At 50.0% G+C, this 23,256-nt stretch overlaps 1 protein-coding gene across 1 annotated transcript in view; it reads right to left on the bottom strand.

Moving 5' to 3' along the window:
• SYVN1 (synoviolin 1) overlaps positions 1–23,256 on the bottom strand; it is a 252,716-nt gene that overhangs the window by 39,225 nt on the left and 190,235 nt on the right. Inside the window, exon 13 of the mRNA XM_078660424.1 lies at positions 8,285–8,413. Within this exon, the coding sequence (XP_078516550.1) occupies positions 8,285–8,413 (129 nt within the window). The remainder of the gene's footprint in view (positions 1–8,284; positions 8,414–23,256) is intronic.

Genomic DNA, 23,256 nt, shown 5'->3' on the forward strand with positions numbered 1-23,256 from the left:
CTACTCTTGTGTGGTGTCTCTCTGTGGTGGTGTGATTGCTCGGCTGTTACGATAGTAGGAGAGGAGCCTCGCCAAAGAGGCCTCTCGACGGCGCTCGGCCAATTCCATACGGAGAGGTGGGTTTCGGGGCGGCAGTCAGACATCTTCTGTCTCCCCTGGAATTGCCTTTCTAACAGTAAGAAAATTCAACCACCCGGTGTCTATAATCCATGATCTTCACTGGCTAACAATCACAGCAAGGATTAAATGTAAACTATACAGTCGCCCCTGCAATGCATTACACCAGCATAAGGCCTGTTGTTTATAACTTTTGCTCTACATTACAGGGTGATGGGAAATTTTTGAAGCTGGAACTACCTAATCAAAATTTGAAACCTTTTCCCCTTAAGCAAGTGCAACTATCATTTGCAGCTTTGTTTTCTCAACATAACGTACAAAAAATCAATTTATTCAACCATTGTACCCATTCTTGAACTGATGCACAAGTTACTTACCTTCAGTAACAATATATCTGTAAGAAACATTGGTAGTGATAGATTCCTTACCTTCCGGAAAGTTTTTGTCAGCAGTACCCCTGCGCGTCGGTAGGCGTCGTCGTGCGGCTCTGCATGCGTCGTTGGCACTGGGATGACGTCGTCGGAGCTACTTAGACGCGCCCACGCGGGCTGACATCAGTTCTGAACACGACTTTCAGGGCCAGGAACGCAGAGCCATGCAAGAAACGGACCACTGGTGCCATGAAACTAGGGCCCTGAAAGGGATGGCCTTGACTACCGAAATCAGTTCGCAGAATGGGGAGGATCGGTGGGGTGGTAAGGAATCTATCACTATTGTTTCTTACAGATATATCGTTACCGAAGGTAAGTGACTTGTGCATCTGAAAGAAACACGTAGTGATAGATGCCTTACCTTAGAATAGATACCCCAGTAATACCAACCCCGATGGCAGGTCTGTGGATCAAGATCACACCAGAAAGTCCTGGAGAACAGAACGGCCAAAAAAGCAGTCTCTCCGGACTTGGCTGTCCAGGCAGTAGTGCTTGGTAAACGTGTGCAACGAGACCCACGCAGCTGCCTGACTGATGTCATGCAAGGGAAGGCCGCGTCCCAAGGCAGTAGTGGCTGCAGTCGCCCTGGTAGAATGGGCGCGCAGTCCCACTGGAGGCTCCTTTTTAGACAAGGAGTAACAAGCCTTTATGCACAGAACGACTCACCGAGAGATGGTCCGCTTGTGCACAGCCCGACCTTTCTTGGCGCCCACGTAGACAACAAAGAGCTGGTCATCCACCCGGAACGGTTGTGTGCGGTCCAGATAGAAAGAGAGCGCCCGTTTTGGGTCCAGACGGTGGAGCCTCTCTTCTTCTTTTGAGGGATGCGGAAAGAATATGGGCAAAGTGATGGTCTGCCCGATGAGAAAGGCAGTGTCAACCTTTGGCAGAAAAGAAGGACGCGTCCTTAGAACAACTTTGTCCAGATGGACAGAGAGAAAAGGAGGCTTGGAAGAGAGAGCCCTGCTGGGCCAAAGAGAGAAGAAAAAGAAGAACCTCTGAAAGAGGGGTGGAAAGGGGATCCACAGCCTTTGCTGTGCATCATATCACAAACTTATTCCACCGGCAGGCGTATACCATCATAGTGGAGGGATGCCTGGCTGCCAAGATAACGTTACAGACTTCAGGAGGTAAGTCGAAAGACCTCAACTGCTGCCGCTTAATCTTCCCACAAGGAGGTGAAGACTGGACAGATACGGGTGGAGAACTGTCCCCCGCTGCTGCGACAGAAGATCCTCCCGAAGAGGCAGACGGATCGGAGGATCGATGCTCATACTGAGTAGCTCGGGATACCATACTCTTCAAGCCCAGTCTGGAGACAAAAGAATGACTTGGACCCGGTCGAGCCTGATCTTCAACACTCTGGGTAGAAGTGGCATAGTCATAAAGGCGTACAACAAACCGCAACTCCACTAGTGACGAAAAGCGTCGCAGAGCGAGTGCCGCATTGGAAATTCCAATGAGCAGAACTGATGACATTGAGCGTTCTCTTCTCTTCGGTGGCGAATAGATCTAACCAAGGCTCTCCCATTGTCTATAGAGACCATGCGCCAGGTCCGAGTTCAGACACCATTCGTGATCCATCATGCACCGGCGGCTGAGTTTGTCCGCCCCGGCGTTCAAGGAACCTGCCAAGGGTTGAACCACCAGGGACATGCCCTGATGTTCCAGCCAAGCCCAGATGCACAGAGCCTCTTGGCTAAGGGTCCACGACCTCACCCCGCCCTGTTTGTTGCAGTACCACATGGCAGTGGTGTTGTCGGTGAACACCTGCACTATCCTCCCCATGACAGAAGAACGGAATACCTTCAGTGCAAGCTGGATCGCCCGAAGCTCCAGCAAGTTGATGTGGAGCTGGGATTCCGCCTCTGATCGTAGCCACGGTAGGAGGAGACAGCATGCCAGCGTCAGGTGAGGTGTCAAGTCCACTGGCATCCCCCAAATCCTCTGCCTAGTCCACATCATCAGCACAGTCATGTGCTAGAGGGTTACGAGGACACCTACCACTCCTCCGCTTCCTCAGAAGCCTGTGGAACATAGGGCACAAAAGGCCCCATCCGCGTCTGGTGATGTCAATCCGGCACCGTGTCCGGGCTGAACCTTGGGGAGACGTCATCCCGAGGAGTGGGCGACGTCAGAAGAGGTGCCGGAGAGGTCAGCGCAGGTGGAGGTGTCACGAGGTCAACCGGCGTCGATCGGGGTCCGATCACAGATCCCTGGTCGGGCCATGGCAGCAAGAAACTCTTGCACCTGAGCAGGCGTCGGGGGTGGCACCGTCTGCACCCTCAGTCGGGCCGCGCGACGGGAAGTCGAAGAGCGATGATGCTTCTTCGACTTACCTGACCCAGAGTGCGAATACTTAGATCCAGAAGAATGGTGATGACGACTCCGCGACCAGTCCCTCGACCTCCCACGCGACCGGGACCTCGACCGGCGCGGAGCCGACTGCTGGACTTCAAGCAACTTTCGGGACAGCACCCTCAAAGTCTTCGGCGCCATGGCCCGGCAGTCGGGGCACGACTTAGGGTCATGGTCGCGCCCCAGGCAGTAGAGACGCACGCGGTGTGGGTCTGTCACCGACATCATGCGGTGACAGTCTCCACAGTTCTTAAACCCGGGCATCCGTAGGACACCAGGAGTCGATCGACTCGAAAATATGAGGTAAAACGCCTCGAAAAACTCAGTCAAAAAGTGACTGCGGTACTAGCTCTTCCCGGATCAGCGCTTGCTGGCGTGGAAAAAGAACGAACGGACGTCAGCGCGCGTGGACGCGTCCAATAGCTCAGACGACATCATCCCTGCGCCAACGGAGCCTACCGACGCTGCCTACCGACACGCAGGGGTACTGCTGACGAAAAAACATTCTGGATCCAGTCTGACGCCTGGGGGTAATTCTAAGGTAAGGAATGTATCACTACGTGTTTCTTTCAGATATTCCCTACTAAAAGGTGTTCAGTATTCCTGCAGCACATTTACTGGTCTGCAATATCGTCCTCACTGGCTCACTGGTTAGAGGAGGCAGAACTGGAAGCAGAGGTCAGCCCGGGACCAGGGTTCAATTCCCGGCTCGGCGGGGTCTTGAGTCCTAAAATGTCCATGGACTCGACAATTCTCGCTCCGGTGCCTACTCGATTCACGGGTTCACACTCTGCGACTCTGGGCAATAGCTTGCTTAATCTCCACAATGGCCCCTCGCGGCGGGATGCCTGGCTTTCACCTTGCGGATACCCTGCCGGGGTTATCTCACAGTGGAATACCAGGACGGGTTCCCTAAGCAAGCGCTTAGAAACCGCTTGGTGATTTGCGCTATATTAATTCCTGTACATTTACATTTACATTCTATGTTCTCTTGACCGCAACATTATTTTCCTTCACAATGCATTCATTCTCTTCAGAGGTTTCTTCAGATTTACTGTGATGAATTCTCTGCAAAGTGTCCAAATATGCTATTGGTGCAAGGGAGCTATAAGAAATAGTCGAATAAATGCAATGCAATGGAAAAAGAGGGTCAAAGAGAACAGGAAACATAAGATACATTTTTTAAGTTTCTACCTTTACGGGGAACCTCTGACAGGTACTCATTTTGGCTCAGAAAATGAAATGTCATCAACATATCACATCCACCCGATTTTACATCAGCTCCATACGCCATTCAATTGGCACCACTACCCTGTCAGAAAACCTTCCCTCTTCTCAAAGAACAAACCATTCTCTAGGAGCAGAGCACTTCTCGAAATTGTCGTTGACTGATGTTGCTTAAACTATCTACATAGAAGAAATTCAATAAAAATGTGAGTTTCCAACCCCTCTAGACTCAATGGAGATTGGTCGCTGCGGAAAGCGGCAGCAGGCTCTGGCCAGGCGGCCAGTTGGGCTGAACCAGCAAGTGGGGTCAGGCCTTGCGATGCTTGGGGAAGGAGGGACACCTTTGGCCCTCTTCAAGGCCCAGGGGCAACCGGTTCAGGGGTGTCCTTGGGTGTCTGATTTTTCCTTATCAAGTAGTCGTGATTGAGGAGACCTGCGTGAAGAGGCTGCAGGCGACATTGGGGAGTCCAGGAGGGGTGAGACCACAGACTCAAGCTCTGGAGTACTGGGGGACCTTGACACAGGTGACCACAGAGTCTTCTCTTTTGGAGTTTCTTCTGAACAGGTCCACTGTTGAAGGGAGGACTTGAATCTTTTTCGAAGGCAGGCAGTCCTTCAAGGTTTCTGAAATACAGTGGGCCCTCAACCCGGCCCAAGGAGGCTAATTAGCAGATCATCCTGTGGGAGAGGGGTTACACCCTCTTCCCGGACAGGCTTTTGTCCTGGGTCTCATGAGAGCAAAGGCTCTCACCCTAGGAGGTCAAAACAGTGTCTCGGGTGGCAGGCTAATAGAAAACAGAACAGCAAGTACACCAGAGGCTGGTAGGTTTTCAGGGGGCACCCCTAGGTGCCCTCTGGATACATGGATTGGTAAATCGAACACTGTAATCCGTGTGTATTTACCAATACAAGATGTTTGCTATCAAACATCCTTATTTTCAGTGAAGCCATCATGTAGCTGAGGAACTCGTTTTCTCCAGTGTAGAGCACATGTTTTAAAATGGCTTCCCTGGTCACTTGTACTGGCAGTAATGGGACTGACCAACACAGGGGCATATCTGCTCATGCAGGAGTGCCTTCACATGTTATATTAATATTCAGCACCCTGCCTTAAGGCTGTCAGGCCTGCTATAGAGGGGACTTAAAAAGTGTATATGCTGTGTTAAGGGACATAGCGGTACAAAAGGAGGTGTGATGGACGGAGCATCTGAACCAATCAAACACTCACACCCAGTCAACAAATCTGGGTTTAATCCATCACCGTTCTTTAGCCCACTTTGCCACCCAAGTTCAGACATGGCCATATGCAAATCAGTCTGAACCTGTGCCTCATGGGAACAGTCCAGCCCGAACTGCCAAGTCATGTCTTCCCTGGACCGGAAACAAGCTTCCTAGGACCGGTTTCTGGCATTACAGCCGTCTTCAGCCAGGCTTGCTTGAATCCATTGGCAAAGTGAGCAAGGGACTCACGTCTGAGCATACCCTGTCAACTTATGGCGAACAAAGCGGTACAAAGGGGGTGGTGATGGACGGAGCATCTGAAAAATTAAACACTCACACCCAGGCAACAGATCTGGGTTTAATTCATCCCCGTTCTTTAGCCCACTTTGCCACCCCAGTTCAGACATGGCCATATGCAAATCAGTCTGACCCTGTGCCTCATGGGAACAGTCCAGTCCCAGGATGCTTGTTTCCGGTCCAGGGAAGACATGGCTTGGAAGTTCGGGCTGTACTGTTCCCATGAGGCACAGGGTCAAACTGATTTGCATATGGCCATGTCTGAACTGGGGTGGCGGAGTGAGCTAAAGAATGGTGATGGATTAAACCCAGATCAGCTGACTGGGGGTGAGTCTGATTTGCTCAAACGCTCCGTCCATCATCCCCTTTTGTATCGCAGTGTTAGGGGACATGGCACACAAGGAAGTGTGACATGTCGTGTTTTCACTTTTGTCTACACCAAGACACGCAGCCTGCAATGGCAGTCTTGCTTGTGCTTGGTGAGAGGTCCTTTAGGGGGCACAATACTTGCTGCAGCCCATAGGGACCCTCTTTAGTACCTCTGGCCCTAGGACCCAGGGCCCCACTCACTAGGGACTTACAGAGGGAGCTAAAAATGTTGCCAATTGGGAGAACCATTGTACTGTTTTGGAAAAGAGCTCTGGCACTGGGGACATGGTTAGCAGGAGCCCAACGCACTCAGTCGAGATCACATTTACCAGGCAAAAATTGGGGGTGACCATGTTCTACAGTACACTTTGGAATTCAGGAAGTGGTCATATAGGGGGCGTAGTGACCCCAAGGGTCAGTAGCCCATTAGCTACTACCCTACACCCCCCTAACGCCCCTAAATTCAGTATTGAGGGGAGCCCCTGGCACCAAAAGAGCAGATCCTGATGACCTGAAGAAAGAAGATGGACAAGAAGTCACACAGCAAAAACATTGCCGGCCAACCAGCTGACTTACCCCATTGCACTAAAAGTCAACTTTTCCTACAGCTGCTGAGTCCCCAAAACAGGGGACACCTGCCAGCCTTATCCCAGGAACGAAAACCTCCCAGGGGACATCAGCGCTGTACCCTGTATCCTGCAGACAGCAAAAAAATGACCAAGAGGACTCCAGCCCCGCCAAATCCCAACTCAGCCAAATACCACTGCACCCGAGCCCCCAGCCCGTGTCGAAGAGGGCCAACAGTGTTAGCATTGTCCACTGTGGAGTGACTACTCGTGAACTCCCAGACGTCGCCTGCCGCCTCTGGTGGCAGGCCCCCTCAAAAGCTAGGGACGGAGAAACTCGACACCCCAAAGACTCTGCACCCGGCGCATTGTCCCTAGGAAAAAGTAATAAAGGTGTCACAACGTCCCCCCAACATCGCTTGAATCTAAGCCGCTCGGTTTCACCGGAATGGTCTCTCAGTCCTCTCCTCCAGCCTCTTTCTACCACAACCGTTCTCCATAGGAAACCACTGGGCACCCAATGCTATTTTGCACCTCTGCAGCCGGCTACCCAAGTGTCGCTGCTGGTGTTCTGCTGGTATTGCCTTGGACCTTTCCCACCACTCACTGTAACTCCTGGAGAAGAGTCCCGTAAGCGCTGTACTGAATGCCGCATTGACTTTTCCTCCCGTAGGATATTTTTGCAGCCTCCAGACACTGCACTGTGTCGACTTTCGAACTTTAAAGAATTCATATTTAAAAGAGTATTTATCTGAACAATTTTCTTCTACTGCATAAACATATATATTACTTATATTTTTATAAATTGGTGTAGACCTCCTTCTTGAGCCATGTCTCATTTATTGACCATTGTGTGCATTTTCAGATGTCTAGCACTTTTCTGTGATAAGTCTAAGACTGCTCGACCACACTACCCCCTAGCAGAGCATCTTGGGATTGCCATAGCAAGCCTACTGTCCACTCATAAGGGAACCAATGGACTCTTGACACAATGTATCTCATTTTGATATATCGTAAAGAGCCAGCTTCCTACATTGGGCCTGAGCAGAAATGCTATATATGAACAAATGTTTCTGAGCGGAACCTATCTGAATGCAAACAGTTAAATAAGGGCATAATAATTGGCGTGTACTCATTTTCATGTCCCAAACACCTGGCAACCAATTTCTAAAAATAATCTCACTTCAGTACAATGCTTTAAGAAAATATATTGGGTCTGTATAGGTGCAAGTTGCCAGGAGTCTACGATATGTAAATGAGGATATAACAGTTAGGCTACCTTTACCTAAGTGATACTCGTTGAAACATATTCCTTTCAGGTACAATTGCCTACACAGCACACTTACCCTGAAATAAGCCCTATGGAACCCTAACCTGATAACCAAAGGACACAGAAACAATGTGATAATGTTCCATATCTTCTGATGGAGCCTAGTCCATATGGAGCTCTTCATGGACCACCTTGGGTTATTCTGGGATCTGGTGGTAAGTCTTTACTAAAGAGAACTAGATAACTAGTGTGCATTTGTTTCAATCACAAAAGGTTCATCTAGTCACTTCCTGTACAATGAAAGGAGGGATGACACATTGTAGAATTTAAACTGCCTTCAAACCAATAAATCTCAGCACTCAACTGGTACCAGATTTTTATAGTACTGCACACTACCAGAAACATTCTAACCCTTTCTTTTCACTTACCAAAGGGAGGTGGCATTGGCATACCCATCCAAGGAGGTGGGAAAGGAAACCCTGGAACTGAGCCGGCAGCTGTTCCATCCATTGTCCAGGTGTTTGCTCCTGCAGCATCCCCAGCTCTCGATGTACTAGCTGCAAGGGTCAATAAGAGTATGAAAAATGTATTGACTGCTGATGAAGGCGAGCTGACTCCTAAATAGCATTTAATAAGACTGAACAAAAACATGTGCTTTACTAAAGATACCATTCTAATATTTGGAAACTGTTTCTATCACGAGAAGAACAAATACAAATCCCTCTGTTCAAGCATAGTATGTCCCAAAAGGGACAGCAAGAATGATGCTTACACTATCTTGAAAGTCACTTGTCATAGTAAAAAACATATCTTTCTTCCTTACAACTCTGACAAAAAACTAGTTACTTACCTGTACACTATTGTTCTCCAGTATTATCTTTCAGAGATTCACATGTTTGGATCTTCCCTGTCGTCATGGTGGGAGTCTCCCGGTAAAAGAATAACCATAGCAGTAGAAGTAAAAACTGCCTGGAAACCATAGAGTAGTGAAACAATAGGTAACCTCTCCTCCTCATTATGTGGCCCAAACTACAGCCAATCAGCTGCCAGCACCAGCCTACACCATTCCAGCAGAGCCACCATACCTCAGATTTCCAACAGCCCAAGAGTGAGCTTTGTAAGAAACCAGAGATAAAAGGTGGTCTACCTAGCAGAAACGGGGAGGTGGGCGGGCGCATGTTAATCTATGAAAGATAATACTGGAGAACCATAGTGTACAGGTAAGTAACTAGTTTTTTCTCCAGTATTCAATTTTTCATAGATTCACATGCTTGTATCAGAATAGATGCACAAGTTACTACTTGTGTAACGATATATCTGTAAGAGACATTAGTTAGTATTAGATTCCTTACCTTAGAATATCCCCAGGCGTCAGACTGGATCCGGAAATTTTTGCGTAGCAGTACCCTTGCGCGTCGGTAGGCGTCGTCTGCGGCTCCGCGTCCGTCGTGGGCGCCGTGATTACGTCGTCGGAGTACTTAGACTCCGCCTCCGCGTGCTGACGTCCGTTCTTAGACACAGCTTTTCCGCGCCAGAAACGCAGAGCCATGTTAAAAACCAACACTGGTGCCATTGAAACTAGGGCCCTGAAGGGGACAACCCTAACCCTAGATAATGGTTCGCAGAACGGGGAGGATGGGTGGGTCGGTAAGGAATCTAATACTAACTAATGTCTCTTACAGATATATCGTTACACAAGTAGTAACTTGTGCATCTGAAAGAGACACGTTAGTATTAGATTCCTTACCTTAGAATAGATACCCCAGCAATACCAACCCCGGTGGTGGGTCTGCGAACCAATAATCACACCAGAAAGTCCTGGAGGACGGAACGGCCAAAGAAGCCATCCCTCCGGACTTGGCTGTCCAGGCAGTAGTGTCTTGCAAACGTGTGCAGCGATGCCCACGTAGCTGCCTGACAGATGTCTTGTAAGGGCACACCCCTGCCCAGGGCAGTGGTAGTCGCCGTGGCTCGGGTAGAATGAGCCCGCAATCCAGCAGGGGGCTCCTTCCTAGCCAAGGAGTAGCATGCCTGGATACACAAGATGATCCACCGGGAGATGGTCCTCTTGTGCACCGCTTTCCCCTTCTTAGCGCCCACGTAACCAACAAAGAGTTGGTCATCCACCCGGAACTGGCGTGTGCGATCCAGATAAAACGAGAGCGCACGTTTTGGGTCCAGACGATGGAGCCGCTCTTCCTCTTTAGAGGGATGCGGTGGCGGAAAGAAGGTAGGCAAGGTGATAGACTGCCCAATGTGGAAGGCCATGACAACCTTGGGCAGGAAAGATGGTTTGGTACGAAGCACCACTTTGTCCGGATGGACAGAAAGGAAAGGTGGAGTACAAGAAAGAGCCTGGAGCTCACTCACTCTCCTGGCAGAGGTGATGGCAACCAGGAAAGCAGTCTTCAAAGTCAGAAGGCGAAGAGGGCAATTGTGAAGTGGCTCAAAGGGAGCGCACATCAGAAAAGTCAGAACCAGGTTCAAGTCCCACTGAGGCATCACAAACGGAACAGGAGGAAAAATGTGAGTGATGCCCTTAAGAAATCTGTTTACAATAGGGGACTTGAACAAAGAAGGCTGGTCAGGTAGCCTGAGAAAGGCAGAAAGGGCAGAAAGGTAGCCCTTGATAGTGCCCAGAGCAGAGCCCAGCTGGGCAAGAGAAAGAAGGAAGAGAAGAACCTCTGAAAGAGGGGCAGCAAGAAGATCCACAGCCTTTGCTGTGCACCATGCCACAAATCTGTTCCACCTGCAGGCGTATACCGACTTTGTGGAGGGACGCCTGGCTGCCAGAATGACGTTACAGACTTCAGGAGGCAAGTCAAATGGCCTCAACTGTCGCCGCTCAATCTCCAAGCATGGAGGTAGAGACTGGACAGGTTCGGGTGGAGGACCGTCCCCTGCTGCTGAGACAGAAGGTCCTCCTGAAGAGGCAGACGAACCGGGGGATCGACTGACATACTGACTCGGGATACCAGTACCTTCGAGCCCAGTCCGGAGCCACAAGGATGACTTGGGCCCGGTCGCGCCTGATCTTCTTCAGCACTCTGGGCAGAAGTGGTATAGGCGGAAAGGCGTACAACAGACCGCAACTCCACTCGCGACGAAAAGCGTCTCCGAGCGAGTGCCGCCTTGGAAATTCCAACGCGCAGAACTGATGACATTGCGCGTTCTCTTCGGTGGCGAATAGATCTAACCAAGGCTCTCCCCATTGCTGAAAGAGGCCTTGCGCCACGTCCGAGTTCAGACGCCATTCGTGATCCATCATGCACCGGCGGCTGAGTTCGTCCGCCCTGGCGTTCAGAGAACTTGCCAGGTGTTGAACCACCAGAGTCACGCCCTGATGTTCCAGCCATTGCCAAAGGCGCAGAGCCTCCTGGCAAAGGGTCCACGACCCCACCCCGCCCTGTTTGTTGCAGTACCACATGGCGGTGGTGTTGTCCGTGAACACCTGCACTACACTCCCCCGGACAGAGGGGAGGAATGCCTTCAGTGCGAGACGAATCGCCCGAAGCTCCAACATGTTGATGTGGAGTCGAGTCTCCGCCGGAGACCAGAGGCCTCTGATCTCCGCCTCTCCCATGTGGCCTCCCCAGCCCTGGAGGGACGCGTCCGTCACAACTACGTGCTCCGGTTGGGGAAGGGAGAGGGATCTGCCGCAGACCCAATCGCGGTCCGTGAGCCACCACTGCAACTGTCTCGCAGTGCCCTCCGAGATCAGGACGTGGTCGGATAGGTTGCCTTGATGCTGGGCCCACTGAAACTTCAGGTCCCACTGCAGAGCCCGCATCCGCCACCTGGCGTGATGCACCAGTAGGATGCAGGAGGCCATCAGCCCCAGAAGCCGCAGCGTCAACCTGACCGAAACCCGGGATAACGGCTGAAAGATGGGAATCAGAGCCTGAATATCCCGGACCCGCTGCTCGGGTGGGTAAACCCGAAACTGCGCCGAGTCTAGAACCGCTCCGATGAAGAGGAGCTTCTGAGAGGGGCACAGGTGTGACTTTGGCACATTGATCGAGAACCCCAGCTGATGCAGGAGGTCTGCCGTAGTCTGGAGGTGGCTGACGACTGTCTGGGGCGAGCCCGCCTTCAACAGCCAGTCGTCGAGGTAGGGGAAGACTGAAACCCCCAACCTGCGCAGACGAGCCGCGACCACCGCCATCACCTTTGTGAACACCCGTGGGGCGCTGGTAAGGCCGAAGGGGAGCACGGTAAACTGAAAGTGCTCGTGGCCAACCGTGAACCGCAGGTAGCGCCGGTGGGCCGGCAGGACGGGGATGTGGAAATAAGCGTCCTGCAAGTCCAACGCTACCATCAGCTAAGACCTGAGCCAGTGTCAGCATCTTGAACTTCTCCTTCCGGAGGAAGCCGTTGACGTTCCGTAGGTCCAAGATAGGGCGCAGGCCCCCTTTGCCCTTCTTGGGTACCAGGAAGTAGTGGGAGTAGCAACCACACCCTACTTCTGGCCCAGGAACGTGCTCGATGGCCCCTTTGGCCAAGAGGGCCGTAACTTCCTCCTGCAGAAGTGATCCCCAGATACACGGTGGTTCTGCGGTGGCATGGCTGGAGGAGTCGCCTCGAAGGGGAGGGAGTAGCCCCTTCGGACGATCTGCAGCACCCACCTGTCCGACGTGACAGTGCGCCAGTGGAGGTGGTGATGGCGAACCCTGCCCCCCACTGGCGTCACATGGGCCTGAAAGCACGGACTAGGAGGGTTTTGAGGCGGATGCTGCGGGGGAAGGTGTGGACTGACCTCGCCGCTGCCCACGACCGCCTGGACGGCGGTTCCCACGGCCGCCACCGCGTTGGGTATTGCCCTGCGGTGCGTGGCTGGCGGCACGTGCGGGCGCACCCCTTCCGTGGCCACGAAAGGAGTGATAGGCAGCCGGTTGCTGGCGTTGGTCCGAGAGGCCTAAGGACTTGGCCGTAGCCCTGGAGTCCTTAAAACACTCAAGCGCATGGTCTGCCTTGTCGCCAAAGAGGCGACGGCCATCGAACGGCATGTCCATGAGCGTGCTCTGGACATTTGCCGAGAAGTTGGCGGACCTCAGCCAGGCGTGGCGTCTGACAGCCACCGTCGTTGCCATCGCTCTACCTAGCGAGTCAGTGGTATCCAGCCCACACCGGATGGAATACTTGGCTGCATCCCGGCCCTCCACAAGGGCTTGGCCGAGTTTGGCCCGTACCTCCAACGGACACTCTGGCAGCACTTCCGCGACCTTATCCCACACAGAGTGGGTGTAACGTCCCAAGAGGCAGGCGGTGTTGGAAGACCGCAGGCCCAAACTAATGGATGAGAAGATCTTCTTCCCATACTGGTCATACCTCTTGGATTCCCGATCCGGCGGGGCCGACTGGAATGCGGTTTGGGAATTGGAGGCCTGGATGACCAGGCTCTCGGGGGTAGGGTGGGAGGACAGAAAACATGGGTCGCCCGGGGCTGGGCGGTGGCGTCTGGCCACGTTCCTATCTACGGGCGAACCCGTAGCGGGCTTGGACCAAGTGCCCAGAAGAACGTCAGTCAAGGCCTCATTAAAGGGCAGCAGAGGCTCTCCCAGTCCTCTCCGTCACCCATCTCCTGAAATTCAGGGTCCTCAACCAATGGGGCCTGTTCATAAAAGTGAAATTCACCCAACGGAGTCTAGAGCGGCGCCCAACGGGGCCGTCCCGACTGCCGAACAGGAACGGAAGGAGGACCGGGGTCGGCGCCGCCCGAGGACGGCGCCGGAGGCGACACCTGAGGGTCCGACGCCGGGGAGGCCGTCAGATCCACCGGCGACGAACCAGATCCCGAAGGAGGACCAGCGGCGCCGGGCCCGAAGGCGCCGGAACAACTGGACCCCTCGGCGCCGGCGGCGTCGGGATAACAGGGACCTGCGGCGCCGGGCCCAAAGGCATCGGGGCCGAAGCACCCGACGGTGTCGGGGCCGGAGTCGCCGACCCGCTAGGGCTCCCAGGCGGGTCCGCTGGGCCCGGAGGCGCTGCGGAACCCGGAGGAGAGCGTTTCCTCATGGCCATTAGGAAGCGCTCGACCTCCTCCGGCGTCGCGTTGAGCCCAGGGACCGTAGGGTATGGGGCTGGACGCGGCGCCCACGACTACGACGGAGCCGCGTGGGCGGTGTCACCCGAACCCCCGGCCGCATCGCGCGAGCGTCGGTGGGGGGGGAGTCCGAGGAGCGATGACGCCGCTTGGACTTCTTGTGCCGCTTACCTGACGACGACTTCGACCCGGAGGAGTGCGGCCTACTCTCGGAACTGTGGTGGCTCCGGGCCCGCGACCTGTCCCTCGACCTCCCACGGGATCGGGACCTCTCGCGGCGCGGGACCGACTGCCGGAGTTCGAGTCGCCTGCGGGACCGCTCCCGCCTGGCTTTCGAAGAGAGGGCCCGGCAGTCGGAGCAGGCCTTGTCGTCGTGGTCGACGCCCAAACACGACAAACACACACGGTGAGGATCCGTGACCGACATCAGCCGGTCGCAATCGTCGCAATGCTTGAAGCCGGGCATCCCTATCGGCACCGTTCCGGAGTCGAGAGACTTCGAAATAGTAATCAAAAAGGATCAAAAAGTTTAGTCAAAATTGACTAGGGTTACTGCTTTTTCCAGATCTGCGCTTGCTGGCGCGGAAAAAAGAAGAACTGACGTCAGCACGCGGAGGCGGCGTCTAAGTACTCCGACGACGTCATCACGGCGCCCACGACGCCGACAACGGAGCCGCAGACGACGCCCACCGACGCGCAAGGGTACTGCTACGCAAAAATTTCCGGATCCAGTCTGACGCCTGGGGATATTCTAAGGTAAGGAATCTAATACTAACGTGTCTCTTTCAGATAGCAGTCCTTTTTGCAAGAGCGTTTCTAGGCTAGACATCCTTTTTTCTCAGGGCTGTGTACCATACGCTTTTTTTTTTTTTTAAAAGACTCATTTAGAATCAAAAGGCATGAAACCCCATTTGTCATTAAATTAAAACTTTTGTGCATTAACAACATTACAGAAAACTGTACATTTATAAATATGTACCTTATTTAAAAAGATGTCGTAGAACTGCTTGTCCCACTGCTGCACCTGCTTTCCAGTCTGTGCCCAGACAATAATGTTTGGTAAATGTATGAACATTTGACCAAGTTGCTGCTCTGCATATGTCTGGAAGGGATACGCCTGCTAGTAATGCAGTTGACGTTGCCATTTTCCGCGTATCGTGAGCATGGACTTTTGTGTCTAGAGGTCTTCCTGCTTTCTCTTGACAGAAGACGATTGCAGAAGCAATCCATCTAGAGATGGAGGATCTTGAAAGAGCCAAACCTTTTCTAGGCCCTGAATAAGCAATAAACAATTGGTTTGATGTACGAAAGGATTTTGTCTTTTTAATGTAGAATTTTAGACATCTGCCAATGTCCAAAGTATGCAGAGCTTTTTCTGCCTCCGTAGAAGGATTCTTGAAATATGTAGGCAGAATCACTGGTTCATTTAGATGAAAAGAAGAAGGTATTTTAAGAACAAATTTAGGATTAGTTCTTAGCAGCACCTTATCCGATCTGAATTGCATGAAAGGATCTTGTATTGAAAAGGCTTGAATTTCGCTGACTCTCCTGGCTGATGTGAGTGCCAGGAGTAATGCTACTTTCCATGAAAGGAATTGCAACTCGGCTTTGTGGATTGGTTCAAAAGGGGCCTTCATGTGCGACAAGACTGTGTTAAGCTGTCAAGGAGGTGGAGGACGTTTAATTGGAGGAAACTTCCTGAATAACCCTTTTAAGAATTCTTTAATTACCCTTTGGGACCAAAGAGATGGACATCCTGGAGATCTTCGGTATCTGGATATTGCTGCTAAATGGACTTTAATTGACGAATGCGAAAGTCCCGATCTGGCTAGTTGCAGTAGATATGGAAGAATTTGTTCAGGCGGAGAAGAAAAAGGATGAACCTTATGTAAAAGACACCAGTTACAGAATCGTTTCCATTTTGCAGTGTATGTCTTGTTAGTAGACAGTGCTGTAGAACTTTTCAAGATTTCACGACATTCTTGCGGGATATCTAGTGACTGGAACTCGTGCTCAAAAGGTTCCGAGCTGACAATTTTAGAGAGGTCAATTGCGGGTGAAGGACTTGACCTCCGTTCATGGAAATCAGAGTTTTGGTTATTGGGAACTGTATCCTTGGCTCCACTGACAATTGGATAAGTTCTGTGTACCAAAATTGCCTCGGCCAGGCTGGGGCTATTAGAATTATTTGGCACGGTTCCGATCTCATCTTTCTCAATATTCTCGGAATTAGGGGTAAGGGAGGGAAGGCATAAGCAAACATCCCTGTCCATCGGAGATGAAGAGCATTCCCTCTCGAACTCTTCTGTGGGAACCTGCTTGCACAATGATTGCATTTTTTGTTGTTCTGAGTTGCAAACAGGTCCACACTTGGTTTGCCCCACAAATGGAATATCCGATTTAGTTGGTCTTGATTTAATTCCCATTCGTGGCAAATGTCGGAAGACCTGCTTAACAGATCCGCTCTTGTATTGTCTATACCTGGCACATGCTCCACTTGCAGATCTATGTTGTGGCATAGAAGCCAAGTCCAAATTTTCTGTGCCTGTGCAGATAAGGGATTTGATCTTGTGCCACCCTGCTTTTGAAGGTAAAACATTGTGGTAGTGCTGTCGGTCCTTACTAAGACCGATGAACCCTGAATTCTAGGTAGAAATGCCCGAAGCCCCAGGAAAACTGCTTTTCCAAGAGATTGATGTGAAGTTTTTCCTCTTGAGGAGACCAAAGACCTTGAGTCTCTAGGTCTTTCAGGTGTGCTCCCCAACCTAGCAATGAAGCGTCTGATGTCATGACATAACTTGGAGATTGCGGTTCGAATAGCAGGCCCTTTGTCAAGTTGCTCCTGATACCCCCCCATGACATTGCTCGTTTGATGCGACAGGTTATGACCAGCTTGTCTTCGAAGGAACCTAGTGCTTGAACCCATTGTTTGTCTAGGGATTCTTGCAGCGGTCTCATATGCAAACAGCAGTTGGGAATCAATGGGATACAGGATGACATCATTCCCAGTAAAGATTTGAAGATCCTGATGGAAGTGGACTTTTTTGATGCTAGAGATGCTGTCAGACTTAGGATTTTTGTTACGCGTTCTTCTGATGGAAACGCTTTCACTTCCTGAGTTTTTAATATTGCTCCGAGAAATTGCAGTGAACGCGTCGGAGTAAGAAAGGATTTTTCTTTGTTTATCCGAAGGCCTAATCTTTGAAAGAGATCCATACAATCTGTAAAGACTTCTGAGTTGCTTGGTACGATGGTCCTTTTATCAACCAGTCGTCCAAATAAGGGAAAATTTGGAGAAAATCATCGAAGCTGCCTTAGATATGCTGCTATCGGCTCCATGCATTTTGTGAAAACTCTTGGGGCAGACTTCAGACCGAAAGCTAAAACTTTGAACTGGTAATGACGCGCCGCCACCATGAATCTTTGATACATTTTGTGTTTCCTGTGGATTGGAATATGGAAGTATGCATCAAACAGGTCTAGAGAGACCATGTAGTCTCCTTTGCGAAGCAAGAGACGGATTTCCTGTAAGGACAGCATGCGGAAAGAGATTTTCTCTATGTATTTGTTCAGATCTCGGAGGTCCATTACCTGCCTCCATTTGGAAGATTGTCTCTTCTTTATTAGGAAAAAGTGTGAATAGAAGCCTGTCCCTTGCTGGTTCGATGGAACTTCTTCTATCGCCCCTTTTATTACGAGGGATAAAACTTCTGCTTTGAATGCTGCAAGATGTTGAACTCTGCAGAGAGGTGGGCGATTTGGAGGTTTTTTTGAGAATTCCAGGGTGTGACCCAGTGTAAAGATGTCTAACACACATCAGTCCGATGTTATGGACTGCCAATGTGGTAGGAATTGAGAAAGGTAATGGAACTGATTGATATGAAACGGTGTCGGAGGCGCCTGGAGAATATCACGGTCTGCGACCAGAGTCTTGTTTTCCTCTGGCAGCAGATTTTCTCCTCCCTTGTTGCTGAAATGATGTATTCGAGGATCGATACTGTTGGTTAAAGGAGTATTGACGGTAACCCTGCTGATTGTATGGTTGGTACCTATTTGATTGGTAAGAGGAATGTTGTTGAAAATGTCCTCTCTGATCCTCTGCCTCAAAATGACTGGTAATGGCCTTGCTGCAATGATCCCAAAGATCTAGCAGTATCAGTGTCTGCTTTTATTCCTTGAAGTGCCTCATCAATATGTTTACCAAAGAGGCTCTCGCCATCAAATGGCATGTCCATGATTTTAGACTTGACTTCAGGCCTAAAGGAGGTTGACTTGAGCCACCCTTGCCTCCGTAGGGCTACCGCTCCAGCCATCTGACGGAAAGCTATAGACTATGTCCATCGCTACATTTATGGACTCAGATGCTGCTCTGGCTCCATCTTGCAAAATTGTATTTGCTTCCTCTTTCTTATCATCCGGAAGATGTGACAGGATTGGCGCGATGTCAGACCACATCTGTCTATTAAACCGACTCAGAAGTGCCATTGCATTAGCCGCTTTGATTGATGCTGCTGCCATGACTGCAAAGCGCTTGCCAATACCATCCATTCTCATGCCCTCTATCAGGAGGTGCCACGCAGGTTGCCATCGGATTTTTGGAGCGCCTTTGCGCTGCTTGAGTCACAACCGACTCCGGACGAGGATGACCAATAAGACATGCCGGAGCAGTCTCTGGAGGGCAATATTTCTTATCCAGCTTAGGTGTTGAAGCTGGAACTGATGCCGGATTCTTCATCAATTTTATTCCTTCATCCCAGATATGTTGGATAATCGGGATAGCTCTTACGGACTTCCGAGAAGACTCTTTTAAGTCATAAAGAAAACAATCACTTTCCTTAACCGGCATAGAAAGTTGAAATCTCTTAGCAGCTTAATCAATTAGATCATGAAAGCTGGCTATATCCTCTGCTGGCGAACTTGCTTGAGGCAATGGTGGCACTGGAGAAGTTGGAACAATGTATTGGTCCCATTCATCCCCGACCACATCATCTTGGGGAATCTCTCCTTCCTCAGCTTGATCATCATGATCAGAATCTGTTGAATCATCCCGAATAGTAATAACTTTCGGAACGTCCGCACGTTGAACTGAAGGCGGTGACTGAACCAGAGGTGTTTCTCTCACAGGTTAAGAAACATTTACAGGAGCAGTAGTAGAGGCTGGAGCATTATCCTCTGAAAAGCGACAGTAATAACTGTCAATCATGTGTCTTAAGTCTGAGATCAAAGAGACAGGCACTGACAAAGCCTCCTCTCGAACAGGTGGACTCACTTTCTCTTCATCCTCATAGTGATAAGCTTGATGGAAGGACTCATAACGCTTTGGGCCTATTACTGGACGATCTTTAAAAGAGAAATGTTCCTGAGTCTCTTGAAAATCTTCCTCCTCCGAGTCTTGACTTTTAATGTGAAGCTGCGAGGGACTATAGGCAACTCCATAAGGCCCTTCCTCCTCAGATTCCTGGCAATCCAGTATGGTAGATGGAAGCAGAGGCGAAATCTTTGGAGTGGAAAACTCCATTATGCTCGCCGACGAGCCCGTCGACGGAACAATCCTTTTAATGGAGATGTAAGTCGATGTCATCATTGTTGGAGATCCAACTGTAGGCATCGTCGATGATTTTCTCGTCGTCGACGGGACCACTGATTGTATCGTCGACGGGATGGTCGTCGACGAAGATCTTGCAGTTGACGAAGGCCTGGCACTGACCGTCGACTGAGTCGTCGTCGATGTCGACTGAGTCGTCGTCGTCGACGAGGCGGTCGTCGTCGTCGACGAGGCGGTCGTCGTCGTCGACAACGAGATAGTTGTCGGCGATCTGACTGGAATATCAGCAGATTTCGACGACGGTAACGACGATGGAGCCTTCTTCTCGGAGGTAGGCTTTAAAGGAGTTGGAGGAAGAGAAGAAGAAGGTTCACCTTCCTTGATTTTACCAGCCTTTTGTCTCTTCAGATCTCCGTTTTCCTCAGAGGACTCCCTCTTATTATTCTTAGAGGTATGTCCTTTGGCTGCACCCTCAGACTCCGAGTCTGTAGATTTTTTCTTTTGAAGCCATAACAAGAGACGAGCTTCTCTATCTTTGAGAGTTTTGACAGAGAAGGTGCGGCAATATTTGCAGTCCTTAGGAACATGCTTGGGGTACAAACAGTACAAGTATTCCTTATGTGGGTCCTCAGAAAATAATCTGGCCTTGCCACAGGACCTGCAAGCTCTGAAAAGTCTCTTCTTGGAGCCTTCAGACATTTTGAATCAAATAATCTTGACAAAAAACAGTACCTTATTTCCAACTGTAGAAAGGTCAAAAGTTCAGTAGAGAGAAAAACCGAGCTGAGCTCAGGGAGACTCCTCACACAAAGGCGGTTGGAAATCTGAGGTATGGTGGCTCTGCTGGGAATGGTGTAGGCTGGTGCTGGCAGCTGATTGGCTGTAGTTTGGGCCACATAATGAGGAGGAGAGGTTACCTATTGTTTCACTACTCTATGGTTTCCAGGCATTTTTTTCTTTTACTGCTATGGTTATTCTTTTACCGGGAGACTCCCACCATGACGACGGGGAAGATACAAGCAGGTGAATCGATGAAAGATTGAATACTGGAGAATTTGACTTATAAAAAGACTATCTTCATGAATGTGCTGTCCCTTGAACATAAGAGAGGAGTCAATTCTCAATTAAATTATAAATTTCTAGATGCCATCTACGGATAGCTTTTAGCTGTTGGCCTGTATAAGACCACTTATGTATCACACCAAACACATACAGTGGGCTTACAGAGCTTAGCTTTAGTTGGATTGTCACTTATTTGCTTGCTTCCTTTTCTATAACTTTTCTTCGTCTCCTTGTATTTGTCCCTCCCCTAGGGAATAGCTACTTTATCATCATTTTGAGAAGATGTATGCTTGTATTCAGGTAACTACTTTCTTCTTTTGCTTTCAGCGCTCCAAAAAGCGTATGTATTATTTTGCTGTCTCCCGTTGTGCTGGTTTCCCCTCAGAACCCCCCTCCTCAGCCCATCCTCTGTGTTGCTCCATGCCTCAAGCTTGTCAGTTGTGGTTCGGTGGGACCTATGAACAGATTTTCCTTACAGCTCCTTGGGACATCTTTACTGCTGTTCCTAGTACAACACTCTTCACATCTAGGGGCAATGAAAAGCAATTTGTCCACCTACTTCCAAGAGTCAAACTCTCTGAATGCATGGGCTGCTTTAGAAAGAAAAACATCAAGGGTGGCTGTTCAAGGTTCAGAAAAAACTCTATGTTTTCCTATAGATTTGTTTATCCTGAGAAACTGGCAGCTATAAAGTGCTACTGGGCCTTACTGTCTTTCTGGCCCTTAGTGAGATGGTGCAGTCAGGCACAATATCCTGTTTTGGGCTGCTGTTGATGTTACGTAGTCTGCGCTTGCTTGTTTCTTTTTTTAGGTCTTGCCTAGGCAGCACATGCAATGTCTCTTCGCAACATGCACTATCTAGGATATGAGCTTAAAAAAACTGCCATCTTTTTCATTGGTTCCTCTTGCTGTCCTTTAGAAATGCTTGCTTTTCATTGGAGAATGGAATTTTGTATCCTCCTATGAGGAATTCCCCTGTTACATGCGTCCTTACTCTTCGAGGTATTTATACATTGAGAGCACTTTTTTTGGGGGGGGGGGGGGTTGGCCCACCTCTGCTCATTAAATGTTCTGTTTGCTTATGCAATGAAACTTCGGTTCGCAGCATTTGCTTGCCGTCCATTAATCTCCCTGTGCCTCCCCCTCCCACAACACTGCTCACAGGCCCCCACCACCCCTCCGAGGCCACTGCTCATTTTGCTTGAATTTTTGTTTGGTTAATTTATGCTTGATTTGCAGTGCAGTGCCCTAATTTAATCTACCTTTGCCGTCTACCCTCACACCCTCGCTCAACCCTGCTTGCCCACCCCCACCTTCAAGATCGATGCATTGATTTCTTAACGTTGTTTTAAATAAGCAGCTTTGATTTATAAAACACAGCTATCCAGGCACTCAGGGGAATTTAAAGATTAAGCCCATAATCACAGGATGTTGAGCAGACACCCGACTGACACGGATCCCCAGTCCGCAGCTCTCACTGCTGCACCAAGTCCATGTGGCAGCATGCACTACCTTATGTGGCCAAAAGAGATCCCAAGGGACATGTATTGACAGCCTGTAGTACTGCACCTTTTCACTGCTTCATGCACAGTAAAAGAGCAAATGTTGCTGTACCCACATAGCTGCATAGCTAAATACTTATAAGGTCCCAAAGGCGAGACCGATAGCATTAAAAATGCCCGTTATAAGTTTTGTTATCCGCAGTGCTCTGTTAGATAAGGCCAAGCACCTTGGCCTGCCTTCGTAAAGCTACTGCCTCTAGGTATGCTATTGTTTTCTTCGAATGGTGATGCGGTATTAATGCATGCATTCCAACCTTACATTTACCAGGCTGCAGAGAGAGAACAAAAACAAAAAATGCATTCTTACAAATAACAAGCTTCAGACGACATTATCAAATACTATTATCTGTTCATTTTGTGTAATCCATTTTAATTGCGGATATCCATATGTTCTTTCTTATTTTCTGATTATTTATGTTTTTAAAAGTAGAGCTTTAAAGTGGGCGTGCACTGTAATGTTGTTATAATGTAGGCTTCACTTTTGGACATGGTATGTATATTTCTTTTTTTTTCTTCCTTTTTACATTCGTTTGCACACCGTGACAAAACTTTTGAGGATCCTTTCATGGTCCTGGATCATGTGGGTGCGGTAGTTTTTTTGTCTTAAAAGTTCCCGTGTTAGGATTTTGCAGTTTGTTATTATCTGGTTGCTTTACTGTGATATTGAGGCTGCACAATAATTTGTATTCAATTGGTTTCAGGCTTTAACCCCTTCTGTGCTTGTGACGGACCCACTCCGTCACGAGCCACGGACGCGCTGTGCTGGTGACGGAGTGGTCCCGTCACGGCGCGGCCGCCCCGCCTGCGCAGCGTCAATTCTGCGCCTGCGCGGCAGTTTTATTGAGCGGGCGGGGCCGTGACGGAACCACTCCGTCACAAGCACAGCACGCCCGTGGCTCGTGTCGGAGTGGTTCCGTCACGAGCATGGTGGAGCCGCGCGCGCCCCCCCCCCCCTCTCAGCACCGTGGCGGAATTACCGCCGCAGCCAAGGGGTTAAATGTGGCCTCTTTTTTTCCTCGTATTTGCTACTGGGGTTACTGTGCATTGTTTCAGCTGATGGCTTTTTTGTTTATAGAACTGTCCGCAGGGTGCACAAGGCATTATGCAGCCCACCACTTTTATTTTTAAGTGATGTGTCAAATTTTGGGGGTTTATGTACCGCTGCTAGTGCTGTCTGCGCTCTGGTGC

This window comes from Lissotriton helveticus, chromosome 9 (assembly GCF_964261635.1).
Source record: "Lissotriton helveticus chromosome 9, aLisHel1.1, whole genome shotgun sequence".
Classification (NCBI taxonomy): domain Eukaryota; kingdom Metazoa; phylum Chordata; class Amphibia; order Caudata; family Salamandridae; genus Lissotriton; species Lissotriton helveticus.